The sequence below is a fragment of the Poeciliopsis prolifica genome, unplaced genomic scaffold, assembly GCF_027474105.1.
Source record: "Poeciliopsis prolifica strain line A6 unplaced genomic scaffold, Auburn_PproV2 SCAFFOLD035, whole genome shotgun sequence".
Lineage (NCBI taxonomy): Eukaryota > Metazoa > Chordata > Actinopteri > Cyprinodontiformes > Poeciliidae > Poeciliopsis > Poeciliopsis prolifica.
The window spans coordinates 4,405,879-4,423,934 of record NW_026562410.1 but is presented as its reverse complement, the minus strand read 5'-3'; the positions used below and the strand labels follow the sequence as shown (position 1 = coordinate 4,423,934).

Here is an 18,056-nt window from a genome sequence, read left to right as displayed (position 1 = left end):
GCATAAAAGAGCTTAGAGAGTTGAGGTGTTGCACAGATGCATCTAAGGGATATTTTCTCAAAACCTCAAGGAATGCTGTAAACATGTTAAAAAAAAGAATAGATCATATGAGAGCTACAAGTGTAATTATAGAAAAGTCAATAAAAGTTTATTGTACTGGTTTGACCTGAAGTGAAACAGGATGGAGCATTTTCAATTAAAGTTTTATAAATAGAAAGCACCCAAGGTGAAAGGTCACTGTTGGAGATTTTCTGTACAACTTTGGCAATAAATGTATTTTAAAAAACATTCTGGCATTAAAATAACCTGAATCTGATGAGTTTCACTATTTAACAGAGAGGGGAACGGGAGCTATTTCCATGTTATTTATGATAGTTTGCTTTCCGATTTTTAACTGCATTTCATCTTCACTATGGTTTTGAAATGTTCCTTTGTTCATTTCCAGCAGCAGAATTTTACGTTATAAAAGATTTTCTTTTTAGGACCAGGCATGATAATCTTATGACTAAACTGCTTTAATAGAAACACAATGCACCTGCTGCCGAAAACAACTTTTCTCATTTTAGATACAACAGATTTTCATTTTTAAATAAATTAAGTTTTGAACAAATTCTTGGTAAAGTTGGTACGAGTGTCCTCGTTCCAGTTGATACTGGCAGATACAACATGCTGGTTTTACAATACACACTGCTGAAGCACCCATATGAAAATATTTCTCTTTGAATCATCTTTTGTATAACGTGCAAATATATAGACTGTTAAAATCAAGACTACATACAACTTTGTGCCAGCTTTCTGACTGAAACGCATTTAATTAAACTTGCATCGTCTTTGTTTGAAAAAGGACTAAACCAAAGTTTATCTGTAGATGTTTTTTTTTAACTCGCTGCCCGCAACTCCAGACAGATTTACACACCCAACTGTAAAGCTGCAATCACACAGACCTGTAAATATAGGCAACAAACACAGCAGGAGGAAAACTGTGAACCGCCAGAGCTGCATACTTCTAAGTTTGGAGAAGGAGACGCCGGCGAGCCGATCGGAAAGCAGAAGTGATGTCATCTGGTCTCAGAAAGTCAGAGGTCAGGATTCCCTGATTAACGCAGTAATACTAGCCTGCTGGCAGCGTTCTCGCCCGCTGCGTGGCTACTTACTGCAGTTTAACAGGTCTAATTACATCTCATCTTCACAGCTCAAGTGAGGACACTGGCTTTAGACAAAGCTCCAAAAGGCAGAAAGGAAAAAGGACAGAGTTCACAGGGGTAGGATTCAGTTTTGGGACGGATTCATGTGTGTTTTTAACTCTACTTGATGAACAGAAAAGCCTAAGAGAGAGAGACACAGAGAGAGAGAGAGAGAGAAGTAAAATCTGTCTCTGCACTCAGGGAATTCTGCTCCAGCTACGCGTGTCTCATAATAAAGATGGAGAAGACATTTGGTTTCACGCATTTCACATTTTAATTCCGCCAATTAGTACGCATGGACAGAAAAGAGATCAGACTGCGTCTTTTCTCTTTACCTTTTATATCTCAGCCCAATTAGGATAATGACCTGTCATTCAGTCGGATCAAATTAGTAAGGCAACACACGGTTCGCAAACATGACACCAACTTAGGGCTGTCACCCAACAAGCGATAAGATGGCGTTGCCAAGTCGATTATGCATACACATACTACCTCACGAACCCTAAAAACAGAGGCTAATTCCTTTCCATTTTGAGTTTAAACACGTAATATGGCGTTTTGTTTAACCCTGCAGAGTCTTCAGACAATCCAACCAAAATGAGGCAAAAACTGTGTGGTGAAAGTAATTGCACATTGCACAACATTTTGTACTTCCCCATCCACGCTCACTACACCAAGGAAGAGGTGGGGGTGAGGGGAAAGTCACGTGATCTTCAGCTATGATTTTAAGAACAGACTAACGCTCGACATTTCAAAAGACACCCCAGAATCGGAGCGTGCGGCGCAAACTAGAGCCAGTCCAACCAGTCTGCAGAAACATCCAGGGGAGGAGAGTTAAAAAGCTGAGGCTCGCATTTCAGCTTCCTCCTGTTCTCCTTGTGTTTCCTGTTTAAGCACTACTACAACTGTACTTTTTCTCTTTAAAAGTATAAACTACAACCACCTTGTGTCTCCAAAAAATCCCGATTATTATCAATGTAGATGTTAATATTGGTTAGAGTGGCTAACCACTATTGCTAACTCCTTCTCCAACCTCTCTCCGCACCGGCACAACCACTTAACCACACAAACGTTATACCTCGTGTTTCTGTCGGCTAATGTGTGGCCTCAGGTTTTGAAAATGGGCCGACAATCTGCCGACAGCTTTAAGATCGTTAGTGTGCGCTGGGCATTAAGGAAATGAGGAAGGGAGGGTCAGTGGAGAGCACCAGCGTTTAGCCTTTTTCATTCAGAGTCATTAACAGAAAAAGGCCGGAAGAAACGAAATAGCCGATAATTGAAATGAGGTCGATAGCTTTAATTTATTGTGCAATTAATTGATTTATTGTTTATTGCGACAGGCCTGAAAGATCAACATTTCTACACTTTGGTACGATATTACGGTACTAATATAAAACAATTCATCTAATTCCACATCTTTATCAATGAGGTCAATAATTGCTAATGGTGCTGCATGCTGTCGTTTATTAACTCAATGATTATTTGTATTTTATGCTTTATATTTTTGATATTTTTGATACTATTTGCTTCAAATAGTCTATACTTCTTAGCATAACTTTTTCTGAACAGTGGCTTTTCCTGTTATATAACCTACATAACTTACAGAGGTTACATAACTTCTGCAACCTCTGTAGTTTTTTTTTTTTAACTATCCATGTTATTCTCAGATAATCTAACATTCTTTGAATGAGCGAGTGAGTAATTGGTACGCATTTAGTGCTCCAGACGCTGGCTGGTTTGTGTCCTGAACATGCCTCACATTTAAACCACAAAATTTCAATGTGTTTCAATAGGATTTGATGTGATATAAAGTAGAAGAAAAGTAACGTTTTGTTTTCTGTGCAAAAATATATGGTAAGCGTGGTGTGCATTTGAAATGAATTTCTCTACGGAAGAACTTTATGGAAACACATCCAGCTGTAGCGACAAGTACCGTATTTTCCAGACTATAAGTCGCAGGGGGTTCTTTTATAGTTTAGCCGAGGGTGAGACTTATACTCTGGAGCGACTTATGTGTGGAAATTAACACATTATTATATCATATCACATGTTATTTTCACACTAAACCCCAAGAGAGCGCTCTAGGCCTGTGTTATTCTACTTTCGGAGTTAGCAGAGTTGTTTACAAGCAACATGGTTTGGTAAACTTGTCAACATGTTATTTATGCTATAGTTATCTGAATAACTCTTAATGTGTTATGTTAACATACTAGGCATGTTCTGGTAAGTTTGTTGTTTGTCACGTAACGTTTGCATACCGTACAACTTTTCAGCCTGTTGTTGCCTCTATTCTATTTTTATTGCCTTTCAAGATGACATGTCTGTTCTTGGTGTTGGATTTTATCAAATAAATTTCCCTCAAATATGCGACTTATATATGTATTTTTCTTCTTTATTATGCGTTTTATGGCTGGTCCAACTTATACTCTGGAGCGACTTATACTCCGGAAAATACGGTAGTACTTTTTTGGCACATCTCCAGCAGATGTTCTCATCTAAATGCAGAAATTCAGAACAATTTTTATTTACAACATATCTCAGTAGCAAAGGATGGATGGCTCTCAAATCTTGCCCATGCTCTCAAATCAGTGTTTTGCATATGGGCCAAAAGGCTTTGCATCAGGGTTGGAAATTAGCAGCCGCCACTGGCCAAAAGTGGTTAAAAGTATGAAGTGGTGTGTAAATAGGAGCAACGCACCGCCACTGTGGCAGGTTGACAATTTGAACAGAAAAAAAAAGCAAATAAAAAAGCTGCAATGTCATAATTTAACACAAAAACTGTATTAAATCTAATTTTTATCGACCACGACAGTCCATTGGTTGATTTTATTGGGCTTATCCAATGAAATCCGTCAGTCCTCCTTGGCCCGCCCCTCTGCTCTAAGGTTAGAAATGGCGCCATTTCAGCTAACCGGAGTCCAAGAAAATGAGTGGATATGAGATGCGGCGGTTCAGAAAAACTACAACAAAGACTAAAAAGTGCATCAGTCCATTCAGAAAAATGTGTCAAACTAATCGATCTGTTAATCACCACACTAACTTTGACCATTGCAGGAGATTTAGTAGCGGACAAGGAAAGGGAATTAGTGCTAACACTGATCTAACTCTAAGCTAACTCTAAGCTAACACTGAGCTAACACTGAGCTAACACTAAACTAACACTGAGCTAACTCTAAGCTAACACTGAGCTAACTCTAAGCTAACACTGAGCTAACTCTAAGCTAACACTAAGCTAACTCTAAGCTAACACTGAGCTAACCCTAAGCTAACACTGAGCTAACTCTAAGCTAACACTGAGCTAACACTAAACTAACACTGAGCTAACACTGAGCTATGTTAAATTTTTTCTGTGCATGTACATCTGTACGGTAAACGTATTGTCAGTAAATTGGTTTTCATAGAATTAAGAATAAATCATACATTTTCTATAATTTGCTTGTACTTGTGGGGTTTGTAATAAAAAAAAACAAAAAAAACATGGCTGGTGAAACGTCTGAGTGGCTGGGAAAAAATTTCCTTTGAATCAGTCTCATCTTCTTTCACATGTTCGTCGTGTCTAAATGGCTTCTGGGAAAACTCTAACCTGGATTTTTTTTAAGCAATCTCTTTTTTTTCCTGTTAGCCACTCCTCCATACGATTTGTCAACAGCATGACTAACTGTTATGGAGATTTTCTCACCTGAGCTGTGCCATACACCTGGGTTTGTTTTTCTTTTTTTTTTTGAATGATTAAACAGTGCTCATAAACTGGCCTTACTGGCACAACTTTATAGCCTGACCTGCTAGTTTGCCTCTCATGTTCATCAAACCTCTGAGGCCTTCACAAACCAGCTGAACTTATATTGAGATTAAGTTACACTAAGTGCAAAAACACAATCTTACAAAGAACCTTTGGTCTAGTTTATAGTACAAATATCTTAGACCACTTGAAATAAGACAAAACTAACTTATGAGCAACTTTTCACCTTGATATGGGAGCTTGTTTTGACTCAATTTCTTACCATTGATGAAAAAGTACTTAATTAACTTACAACATGGGAGAAATGTCTTGTTTGATGTCAAATAATCTGCCAAAGGATTAAGTATTTTTTTCCCATCTTGTTTAAAGTCAATTATTGACTTAATATAAGCTCCTATATCTTGCTAAAAAGGTGCTTGTGATCTGGTTTTACCTTATTTGAAGTATACTAAGACATTATGCACTAGAAACGAGACCAAAAATACCTAGTAAGATTTTGTGGTTTCACTGCCTTTTTTCAACTTCACTTCATTTAGGGGCATCGGGGGTGAGACGGGCAGAAGCCACACCACTCAGACTTTGATTTGGCATCACATTTCAAAACCTCGTCCACTTTCCTTTCACCTCACAATTTTGAACTACGTTGTTAATGGTGGCATGGCAGGAATGAACAGAAAAAAGGCGAAAGAGCAGACTTGACGAATTGTAGTCGGAGCTTGAAGTTCTTCACCGGCTTCAGGACTTCAAGAGTAATTCGAGGGGTATGAGCTCAGCGGAGGCGAGGCTCACAAATACTTGGACAACAGGGCGAAAACTAACGACTTCTACGAGCTCTGACGTTCTCCACTCTACTTCTGTGTGCATAAAAGGGGTTGAAAGACTGAGCTAAATGCAGAGAGGTTTATAATTAATATGTGCTCAAATATTTGGACTTTCTAAAACCAACAGAAGCGGACCCACACACACACACACACACACACACACACAAAGAAGAAGCTAGTTTGTGTTCGGCATCTGTTGCCTCTACAATCATGGATCAAAGCTTGGCTAATATCGCTGGCATATCACTTTCGTTTGAATGTTTGCTCATTAGGAATCCAAGATTACAAACATTACAGCATGCAGTAGGAAAAGCATAAATAAAATTAGTGGAGAGCTGAATTTGTGATGCTTTGTCGCTGATAGCATCAGGAGTAACATGTTTTAAAAAAGGTGGAAAGTATTTTGCATTCAGAGAAAAAGTGTGTTCACATCAGCAAGTCTGCAGGTGCAAATGTTTCCTATTTGATGTTTACAATACACTACAAACCAGAGATACGCATCAGGGTTACAGACTCCAGCCACCCACGAATAGCTAAAAGCCGCAAATACTTCAGAGCCCCTCTAAAAACCCTAATAACTGCCTACTTCAATAGTTCAAATATCAAATATGCCTTAATGTGCGTCAATACACACTGTGGAAGAAGCTAATATTTGCAGTATTTTTTTTATTTCCAATCGTGGAGCGACAGTCAATCAGCACCAGGGGAAATAAATGGCGCCCTCAGCTGGTGTGGAGGACCAGCTGCCTGGTTTGCTTATGCCTTGTGTTGATTGGCTCTTCTAACATTTACTAACATTACCAGAAAAAAACAAACAAAAATAAATAAACATTTCCTGCATTTAAAAGGCTAAAATTGTCAAATATGATGTCACCGATTTTGGGTATTAAACAAATACCCACAAATGTGTTCTTGGAAGTTTGTGTGTTTACCATATCGTCTTCCTCCTCCTGCTCCTCATCATCGTCATCGTTCTCCGGTGTCTCCTTGTCATGGTCTGCACCGTCTTCAGCTGCTTTGCCGCTTCCACGGTCCGGGTCTTTATGGTCACCGCCATAAACTTTCATCTCCTCACCAGCCGTCGTCTCTTCTGCCCCGGACACGACGCTGGAACTGGAGGAGGAAGAAGAAGAAGACAGACTTCCACCGCTCCCAGACACCGAGAGACGCTGCTGCTGCTGCTCCATTCTGTCAAGTTGTTGTTGCTCTTTTTTTTCTTTATGCGACGCCACAACAAACGCCGCTTCTTTTTTTTAAATTAACTTCCCAGCACACCCGTCCGGTTCATTTTAAGAAGCTACAGAAGTCCACTTCTTCTTTCCTCTCCCTCAGCCTGAGTGAGAACAGAGCCACGACGCGAACATTGTAACTCAGCGCCGCTCAGTGAACGTGTCCACACGTCGTCCGGTCCAAACAGCCGGGCTCCCCTCTCCTGTCGCGGTTGCCTCCTTTTGGATTTTGACGCTCATGACGTTCCCAGCAGCGCGAGACCATTCTGTCACTGCCCTTCATATCTCACAACCTCATACAGCCTGCTGCCTCACAACAAACCATGCCCACAGCGTGCGGCGACGGACCAATCAGATCGCAGAGACTGACGATCCTGCCAAATGCTGCTGGTCCGCACTATTTACACGCCGGTGAAGCGCGCGGACCCGGTGTTGGGAGCGGCGTGCGGATTTTGAGAGGGTTGAGACCTTTCTTGTGTTTTTCAGAAACACACAAGTTTTTTTTCTTGAAAACGTACACTGACAGAGTATAATAATGTTTCAAATTAATTTTTAGAATGCTTTATTATTATTATTATTTTTTTTTTTTTACATTTATGAAACTTAATTGTTAAAAACCTCTTTGAAGCTGCCCTGTAGAGTAATTAAAAACATATTCTCGGGGATTCCTTGGACTGGAAGCCTGCTCTTCACAAGTCAACAAAGATGCACACGTGACAATTTTTCCCATACACACAAATATTTTTTCCCACCTTTAGTCCTCCTTAACAGCAGCGTGAACTTCCTGTCATGCAGCGGTGACATGGAAAACGAGCAGACCCATCGTTTTACCCACAGTGTTGTTGCCATTAGGCGCTGAGTTTAATTGATTTGTTTCTCTTAAGACCACTTTCATTTATGTCAAAAATTCATTTTTATTTACTTATTTCTTTTTATTTAGTCGACTTTGCTACTTTGTGTTTGCCTGTATCCCTCACGTCTTAAAGGCGACACGCCCACATTCAACAAAGTCTTTAATTTATCTTATCTAAACAACTCGCTGAGGTGTAAAGCTTATGACCAGTGAAGGAAAACATGATCATCTTTTACCATAATGTACAATTTAGCAAATTACTGGAGTGTTAGAAGCTTTCCTATCCCTGTAATAGATGTTTCCTACAGCAAGTTGCATGTGTTTTAATTTAATTTAATAATGTACTATAGCCTTTCACTCCCCTTGAACCATTTCTCAAATTTTCACATTGCAGCCACAGAGGGTGTTTGGGTGAGTCTAGACCAAAATGATGTTGCTCCTGCTGTTTCGGCGTTCATGCAAGATGCAACCATGTGCAACAGAAAATGATTGTTGCAACTCATTCCGTCAACACCACATCCACAATAAGATCTGATAGCAACGTCATGCTGTAGGAATTATTTCTCTTCTGCAGAAAAAAACAGAAGCTGGATAGTCTTGAATCTCAATAAGTTTGCATTTTTAACAGTGGTGAAAGGCGTTTCTGTGCAAAGCAGAGTTTGTTCAAATCGGTTTTAAGGATGCAAATTAGGCTCCACTACGCAACTTTGAGAAAACCTGTGAAGCTAAATGTAACCTAAAACATTTTAGGTTACATAAAATGTAACCTAAAACAAAGGTTGAGTAGATTTATTGTCTTAATTACAAAGTAAACTGTATTGCTTTCAAATGCCATTGCCTGTTTTTTTTACTTTTTTTTTTTTTTTTCAAAGTAAAATGTTTCAGTGAGGCAGAGCAACTACTAAGACGATTTTCACGCAACATAGTTTTACAGAAACCAAGGACAATACAAGATTAAAGACAAAATCATTTAACACATGTACATAAACACACAGATTTACACTCACAAACACTTCAGATGCAGGAATGCTGTCTTAAATTGAAATACGACTAATGTGGTCAACACTAGACAGAAGAGTGAATAGTGAGACAATAAAATGTATTGCGTCCAAGTCTGCTGCAGCTGGAAAAACATGAAGGGACAAAATGAAATGATCAACTTAGAGACTTTTAGAGTTAAGCATGGACAAAAGTTTCAGAAAAGAAGCTAAATCTTCCTTTTATTAGAGTTTTTTTTTTACTATTCCATGTTGTCAGAATGGTTTATAATAATTTTTTTTTAAACAGTCTGACAATAATTAGACTCCACTTAATTCCCGATTCGACAACTGTTGGGCATTTGTCTTTTCACCCAGAATCAGTTGGTTCCAATGTCGTTGCTTTGTTTTTTTTCTCACTACTAATTAATGAAATCATTGCTCCAAATCCACCTTTTCTATTTCCTTAGGTCATCTGAGGCAAAGCCAGATAAAAACCACACTGTTGTGGTAAAGTCTTGTCCACGGAGCCGAGCGTCACAAAACGTCCCCGACTGAACTTTACGGCCCGAGCATCGATCGCTGCTCTTGGGCCTCGACCGACTCATCCAAAGGTTGAGGAAAAACACGGCTAAAAATAAACAGAGTAGCAGGATGCACTGCAGAGACCTTCTCTGCAAGAGTCGAGGCCCCCGTGGGAGAGTCTGGGAGTAGATTTTATTGTTCTGAGAGAAGTACGACTTGCAAAGAGTCCTTTGTGTCTTGCATCAAAACAAAGGAAGACACATCATCTAACAAAAGGTAGAAGAGCTTTTCTCAAGGAGGGAATCGCATGCGATCCTAATTTCTCTATGTGAAACCGCTGCTTGAAGCTGGAGTTCATCCGTGTGTTTTGTGTTGAACTTTTTACATTCAGAAGACAATTCTTTGCTTTTCTCAAGCGCCTGCCAGCTCACGGCTCCAACCTTCAGAAATGTTGCCATTCAGACATTTTTGGTTGCTCTGATCCCCGGTAAGCAACGCCGTTCTCAAAGCTACGAGCCTCTTGAGGGAGAATTTCTCTCACACCGCAGATTATCCTTTACCCGCTCTGAAACACGTGGTTGTGTCCGTGCAAACATGGCCATGACGTGTCGGCCATGTTTGCTTGTTCGAACGTGGCCGACGTGTTGGTGAAGCTCTCTGTGGCCACGTTTCTCGATAAAGTTATTGTTCTCGAGTGTTGAAACTGAAGAAAGAAGTCCCTGTGAATACCTAGTACCTGCGTAGAGACTCAAAGTCGTCAACTTTTACACGTCGTAAGTGTGCCAGGGTTATCGTAGTTAGAGAAAAAAAAGACAGGGGTAAATTCCCGCCAAAAAACTTTCTAGAAAAGACAAGGAATTTTTTAAAAAGTCCAGAATTGGAGTTTTGAGTACCAGAAAAGCTTTGAAGATGTATTTGTTTGGATAAAGAAAAAAAATGTCAGTGCGTCTGACTTTTAACCCTCTCAGGCTCAAATTACTTGAAAAGACTGTGTAAGTTGTTGCAAATCTGCAACACCTGCCTGGAGAGGGTTAAAACAGTTCTTATGAACAAAATGTCTTCTATGAACATCTGGTTCCTCTTTTTGCAAATCCTTCTTTTAAATAGAGACAAACAAACACAACATTTTTGGAAATATCTTTTTGACGATGAGGAGTGAGGGACGTCCTAATTGACTGGAAAGCACCATTAGCGTCTCAAAAACAACATGTCTCACTTTTATTTTGTGGTTCCGTTTGCCTACTTTAAGATTTGTCAATACGGTTTCTGAACATCAACTCTAAAGGAATTCAGTAATCAGATTTGACTTTTTATTGTACATGAAGAATTTTATATTTAAAATGAAAAGTGAAAAAAACAACAACATTGCTTTTTGTTACAAATTAGTTCAAGGGAAATAACTTTTATGACAAGTTTACCTTCTTTGTTGAGCTAATAAATCATGAAACTGGGCGTTTTTTTGTTGGTTTTTTTTTTAATGCGAAACAAAACAGTTTATGTGTTATAAATAGAAGAGGGGCCCCTTTAATTAGTCTCTGCTTCGGGCCCTGGATGGTCCGGGGCCGGCCCTGAGGTGGAGTCGGGCATCAAGCAGAGAAATGGAGGGTCTAGGGATATTAAAGAAAGAAAGAACACAAGGTTAGAGATGAAACTGACAATTAAACTGTGTTAAAATGTTTTAGGCGTTCATGTAAGAAATATCCCAACAAACACGAGGATGTGTCGGGAACAGAACCCAACACATCCTCGTCTCCCAACCTCTGACTGAAAGCGCAGCAAACATTTAGAGGAATTCTGCACAAATTGGACGTCCAAAATAGTTTGAAAAATCAGTAAATCTGAATGCATGGCTTTACAGCAGGTAAAATAAGCATTAAAACACCTTTTCTTAAAAATATGAATTGAAAACATATTTCTAAAGGTGCTATCGATGTGAAATTTTCCCCGGGTGTTGGCAAAAACCCAGTTCATCGGTACACAGAAAGAAACCAAAACAGATAAATGCGGAAATTAAGCAATGTGATATAACCGAGCAAAAAAGTATTGAACACAAGCTGTGTAAAAAAGGCATGGAAAGCCGAGACATCAGCTAAAATCAATCAGACATTAGACCGCCATCCTGGCCCTATTAAACAACAGGGCCGTTCCAAGCCTTTTTGTGGCCCCAAGCAGGTTTTCCTGGGGGAGAGGGGTGGCATCCAAGATGTCAACACCAAAGGATTTATCATCAGAATCATTTGTGATTAGCATACATTAAAGCATTGCTATGATGACTATCGATTTTAACCTTCCAGTTAAAAAAATAATAATAAACATTTGGACTTTGAAATGCAGTGTAGCACATGTAAATGGTATCTATGTGTGCCGTTTTATTTTAACTATTTGAAAATTTAATCCTATTAAATTTAACACTAAATTTAATATCTTGTATTTCCCCAAAGGTGACAGCAGCCATCAACAGGAAGAGATAAATCATTATTAATTATAAAAACAATACAGAAATTGTTTTTCCATGTGTGATAGCATTTATTTTGCAATATTCAATGTTTCTTTAAAATATGTGCCCCCTAGTGGTGTGGTGCACCACCAAGCAGCTACATTTGCCTTGGGCCGGCCCTGTAAATGAACATCAACTTGTTCAGTCCAGATTGATAGTTTTTGCACTGCGTTTGTACTTTGCAAACTATTTTCTCTACATATTAAAAATCAAAAGCTCGAACATTGATGATCTAAATATTTTACTCATTCTACTTTGCAAATGTGTTTCAGAGTTTCCACATTTTTGACATCGCAACCATCACTTTATTTGATTGAGATTTATTACGATAACTCAACGACCAGCCTGCTTGGTGACTAGGTGTCTTGGTTTTATTTAGGTGTATCGGAGTAGCGGGGTTAAACTAAAGAAGGGCACCTTTGTCTTGAGTTCAAATTGCAGCAAAAAGAATTGAGCATTTGTTTTTGTGAGAGATGTGGAACAATTTCATGCATGAACACATGCAGGGATGAACAGAAATCAGTCTTACAGGCTGTATTGCTGCTGGTGCTGCTGCAGCTGCTGCTGGTGCTGCTGCAGCTGCTGTTGCTGTTGCTGCTGCAGCTGCTGTTGCTGTTGCTGCTGCAGCTGCTGCTGTTGCTGCTGCTGCTGCAGCTGTGCTGTTGCTGCTGCAGCTGTTGCTGTTGCTGCTGCAGCTGCTGCTGCTGCTGTTGCTGCTGCTGCTGCTCATCTTATTTTTCGCCCATTTCTTCTTGCCCTAAAAGTGAAATGTATCAGACTTCAGTTGGAAGGATCTAATTCTGGTCTTGGTGTTTTATAAGCATTAAGCTGGTGTTTGAACAGAAAACACGTACATAGTTATCATTGGTGGACCAACCAGGGTGTTGCTGCTGATGGAGCTTTTGTTCCAGTCTGGCCTTCTCGAAATATTTGGCCTTCACCTCGACTGGCAAACTGTTCCACTGTGGAAACACGACAGAACCATGTCAGCACTGAGCAGTGCAGCTGATGCAACACTCACAACCAGGAATATTAAACTATTTGCTTCTTGAGTTTTTCCAATTTGTTTTTTTTACTGCATTTGATTTAGTTTCAGACTCTGCTTTGCTCATGAGGGAGCAAGATGAACTTTCATCAATAGATGGTATTATTAGTATTATTATCAATACTTCTGGAAGTTTTACTTTCCTGTTTTTACTTTTTAAGTTGTAACAGAGGTGAACTTGCAGTGGAAAAAGAATACGGCAGATTCAATAAAAAGGAAATCGCAGTTAATCTGTTACAAATAATCAAATGAAGTTTATGCAATTACGTTTATTAAATTGTTATTTTAAATAAATGTAGATTAAGTTTAATTTGATTACTTGTAGCAAATTATCTCTCTTTTTTTGTAAATCAGAGTTACGTTCTCTATTTTTTCCAGTGCAGACTAGACAAAACCACATCATCATGATCTTATATTATCTAACTGGACGCAGTTTTCCTGAAAGTTCAGGATCAGTCTGACTCACCTTTTCTCCCACGACTTTATTCACCATATCACTTCTGTTGGTATTGAGCTCCGACACCACCTGTGGTCTCAGCTCCTTCAGAAAAATCATGAAGGCGTTTGGTGGCTTTTTAACGTAGGGTCGGCCGTCATCCGGCTTGACTCTGACTCGTCTGTAACGAGGTACAGCGGAGAGAGAGAAAAAAGAAAGTAAGAACACAGAAACCTGATCAGCTGAGACGCAACAAGAGATACGAGAACAACTAGAAGGAATCCATTTTTTAAAAAGGTACTTTGAGGTGTTGACATTCAGAGGAGTCTGGACAGCGTGGTACAAGATTTCTCCATTCCTGCACAGAATGACAGTAACAAGATGACTGTGTGGACATACAAACAAAAGCTACACAGGTTTATAGAGTGTGGTTGGTCTTTATATGTGTATTACTTACAGGACTCCAACTGGTTGTAGCTTGAAGTCTTCAGGTACGTGGATTATGGGTAAACTGTGCAGAATCTGAAGGGGGGAGAAAAAACAAAACAGATGCAGCTGCTGAGGTTCAATTGGGCCTTAAAGTTCCCCCTTTAGAAAGAACCAGCAAGGCTCGGTCTTCAGTTTTGTTGTATTGTTTTACTCAAACTAGCAAGGCTTGTCTGCTTCTTATTTTGGCTTCATACAAATGAATGATCATTTGATTTGACTGATGACATATTTAAATATCGAATGCATATTTGAGTGGCAGTGAAGGCGGCACGGTTTTGGCTTCAGTTTTACTCTCGTGATTTATATGAACTTTCTGGAATGACAAGAGAAACAATAGCTACGTTTCCATTGACCATAAATTTGCGCAAATTGAAATTGCAAAAATAAAATTCGCGTAATTACAATTTTGAAATAAAATAAACAACAAAAAACTACTTCCGGTTTCCATTTTAAAAAAATGCACTAGGATAAGTCTTCTTTTCTTTTTTTTGCTGTGTTGAAATTACAAGTCCTTTAAAAGTGCCAACTTTCCATTAAAAGACTCATTATTTACCAAATAATTCAAAGTTGGTGCTTTTAACTGACTTTAATATTTTAAGGTTTTGTCGTTCAACAGGAAAAAAGGCAATGAGAGAGGGGGAAGACATGCGGCAAACATCTCCAGGCTGGGAATCGAACCTGCGACCACCACCACGAGAACCGACGCCTCAACGAGTGGGTTGTGGCTTCAACCCACTCCTGCGTCACCGCAGCGCCTCCTTCATGGACTAAATTAAAGGTGTCATTATTTACCGCATGTCATGACAACAGGTCACAAACATTCATAACGACTCCTTCATGTTCATTACAAATGCGTCACATCAGTCTCATGCACAACCCGTCAAATCGCTGCATTTCTCAGTTCACGGAAATACAGCAACTGCCAAATTGTTCGTTTTCGACATTGGCAGAATATGGAGAAGGATTTCCCTGAATTTGTCATGGAAACGCAGCTACTGGTACCACACAGCCAAAAGCAGAACCGCCAGACTGCGACCCGGCTTCCTGCACCAAGCAAACATCACACACCTGGTGTTAGAATTGTCATTTTTATTTGATGTCATCATTTTTCAGACCTAACTAAAAAGCAAACTATTAATTACTATTTGGAAAACATTGGAATATGTATATATATATATGTACATATTTTAACATGAATAATGGAGGTGAAGGTTTGTGCATGTTATCCACCCGGACTGACCAAAGTATCAGTGTGGAGCTGTGGTGGACCGAGCCAGACTGGAGGACAAGGAGGAGGAGGAAGCAGGAGCAAATTTCCCGGAAGAAATTCCTCCTTGACGTTCCGGTCAGTGGGAAACACGTTGCTGAAATTCTTTGCCAGGATCTGGTCGACCTCCTCCATGATCTCCTCGATGGAGGGCAGAGGAGGGACAGCAGGAGCTGGAGGTAGAAATGTCGGAATAGGAGGCCCGACCGGGACGGCACTGTCGACACTGAACTCTGGTAAAGCAGAGCTCACGTTTGGAGGTAGAGGATGAAGGAGTCGTGACGGAGGAGGAGGCGGGAGGAGGATCTCCTTCCGAGGAAGGTCTTCGATATGGTCCCCATAAGTCCAGACCTTGTTTTCAAACTCCTCTTTCAGCGTCGCGTTAAATTCTTCCAAGTACTTCTTAATGGAGACGCAGGTCTCGGAATCTTCGTCTTTCCTTGAACTCTCCCTAAAAAGCCCATCTACAGAGTCCCAATCCAGGGTAACCAGCACTTCCTTCTTCGTTGCTGGGATCTCGTCAGAGTCTCCCTTGTGCGCGCCGACAGAGACAGAACTTTCCGAATCCTCCTTATTCCCTGGACCTTCGTTAGATTGTCCCATCTGTGGAGGAGCGGGGATAAGGGGAGAAAGAAAAGGCTTTGGCAACAGAGGAGTAGAGGGGGAGAGCTCCTCTTTGAGGAACTCTTCTTCTACAACGTCCCTGTCAACATTGGCAGGATTGTCGAGCTTCACCCTCTTCTCTGTCAGGATGTGGTCGGATTCCTGGATGAGATCCCGGGTGGAGTCCCAGCCCCTTAACCCAGGGAAGGAAACTGCAATTAGCTTCAGTGCAATTAGAGGTTTATTACAGTTGGCTAATAAGGTGGCTTCTATTAAAGAGTTAATTTTCTGTGACATTGAAAAAACTAAAACCCCTCAGTTTGCTGTTATACTGAGTTGTTTTAGACGTCACAGAGTCCCTGTAAATACTGACCTGACGTGTTCACACATGGTCCACTTCTCTCTCCTCACCTGCTCCTTAAAACGTTCCTCAGTTTTGACTTCTTGAAGCTGCGAGGCTAAAAAAAGCTGTTCGCTCGACGATGGGGTCGCAAACAGAACTGTGCAGGTGAAACGCGTCACTCGGATCTTTGACTCTGTGACTCGGGTTCCATGGGTTGCTTGTTGTGATGTCAGCTTCTTCTGCCTCTCTGCTTCTAGAGCTGTCAAAAAAACACACAACAAAAACAGCAACACAATTTGTTTTGCTTTAAAATATAAAAATAAAAACTGGACGTGAAGCTGTCTAACCAACAATAGCATGATCCCAGAACAGGTGGTTTCTGAATAGACTGGTAGTTTACCATCAAAAAAATTAATTCAATGTGCAACTTTAAAAGTTGATGGGGGGAAAACAGTGACTATTGATCCTCTGTTGATAAAGTAGTCATTAATACATATTTTAATAAACACCCAAAAACAGTGGTGTTTATATTTTTCTCTTTTAGGTCTGAAAAGCTCATCAAAAACTTTTCAAGCGCTGCATTTCTTTCTCACCACTAGATGGTGCACTCACAAATCAAACGCAGCTTGTTTTGTATGTTTTGCATGATGTTCAGTGATTTGGATGCAGATTAGAAGATATATAAGATAGAAACTTTATTAATCCCTTTGGGATTTTCCCTCCAGGAAATTGTAAATTATTATTATTTCATATACAAAAAAAATGTTATAAATAAACAGTGACCAATATTTTATGAGAATAATTAAGTTTTAGTTCCGTTTCACAATTTTGCAAAAACGTAACTCAGGAGATGGTAGAGAATATGTTATGCTGTGGGCCTGTTTTTTATTTTTTATATTTTTACATTTATGGAATCATACAATTTTAGTATGGTAAAATAAAAAAATATATACATTGGAGAAATTACAACACCTTAATCTCTGGAGTATTTGAAAATAGGTGTTCTTCCTGAGCAGGTCGAAAACTGAAGACAAAATAAACAATAATAATAATAATAATAAACCCGCAGCAAGAAACTTTTACAATGACATGACTGTATATCACATATGTACACCTGGTTTTCATCCGTGTCATTCCTTAAATGGCATGACTATAAAATAACCACACGTGTGACGTCATCTGAACGATTTAAATCAAAGACATTCAAGTGAAATATTTTGAATTTTTATTTCACCTATATCTTATTGAGTCACGTGAAAATATGTTCACAAAAGTGAATCAAATAAAATATAAACTGAAATCATGACCATCTTTAAGCATTTTTCCATTCGCTAGCATTTAAATATATAAATGTTCAAAAAAAAAAACTGTTATAAAAACATAATTTTTTTGTTTGTTTCTCTTTTGTTTTTGTTTGTTTTTGTTTGTTTATGTGCTGAGAAAACGTGGAGCCACTGGAAATTATTTGAAACGGACCGATTCATGAATCGCTCACAAAAATGGCAGCGGCAGCCGTGACCTACATGGGTCCGTGCTCTCTGAAGGTATCCTCCAAAAGTCAAACTGCAGCAGCAGCAGCAGCAGCACAGAACGGGGTGCGATCAAAGCAAATGAGAGAAAGAAAAAAAATAGAGAGAGAGAGAGGAACACATGTCACATTTCAACTCTGGTTGCTCACAGATGACTTGCAGCACACAGCTGATCTTAAACGTGATAAGAGTGAAGGTCGGGAAATTTACATTTCAGAAAAACATGAGTAGGCACACACACTCGCTCGTTTAGCGGAAACCAGTTTCCTGTCAAGGAGATCTCCGAACAGTTCACAAATCTGAATCAAAAGCAATTAAAATTTGTCTTTTTTTCCCCCCCTTCTCTTCTTAAATCCCCAGAAAAATCTTTTACATCTATAGTCCTGTGAATCACTTCAACTGCAGCAAAAACAAAAAAGAGAAGGGTTTTCTTCTTCACATAGGGAAATGTGGCAGTGACCTGGAGTCTCCACGGATCATCTTAATCTACAGCAAGTGCAAATTAACTCATGTAGAGAG

At 39.6% G+C, this 18,056-nt stretch overlaps 2 protein-coding genes across 6 annotated transcripts in view; both read right to left on the bottom strand.

Annotated features, from left to right (window-relative positions):
• mast4 (microtubule associated serine/threonine kinase family member 4) overlaps positions 1-7,250 on the bottom strand; it is an 89,879-nt gene extending 82,629 nt beyond the window's left edge. For all 5 annotated transcript variants that reach the window (XM_055052258.1, XM_055052259.1, XM_055052260.1 and 2 more), the window contains exon 1: positions 6,677-7,250. In XM_055052258.1, coding sequence (XP_054908233.1) covers positions 6,677-6,931 — 255 coding nt within the window. In that variant the 5' untranslated portion in view covers positions 6,932-7,250. The remainder of the gene's footprint in view (positions 1-6,676) is intronic.
• A 3,579-nt stretch (positions 7,251-10,829) lies between these two features.
• The window catches only part of LOC129374275 (transcription factor 7-like 1-A), a 7,624-nt gene continuing 397 nt past the window's right edge, over positions 10,830-18,056 (bottom strand). Inside the window, exons 2-9 of the mRNA XM_055052606.1 lie at positions 16,039-16,267; positions 15,036-15,858; positions 13,764-13,828; positions 13,608-13,664; positions 13,337-13,487; positions 12,680-12,787; positions 12,355-12,582; positions 10,830-10,935 (exon numbers count right to left, since the gene is read on the bottom strand). Coding sequence (XP_054908581.1) covers positions 10,915-10,935; positions 12,355-12,582; positions 12,680-12,787; positions 13,337-13,487; positions 13,608-13,664; positions 13,764-13,828; positions 15,036-15,858; positions 16,039-16,267 — 1,682 coding nt within the window. The 3' untranslated portion in view covers positions 10,830-10,914. The remainder of the gene's footprint in view (positions 10,936-12,354; positions 12,583-12,679; positions 12,788-13,336; positions 13,488-13,607; positions 13,665-13,763; positions 13,829-15,035; positions 15,859-16,038; positions 16,268-18,056) is intronic.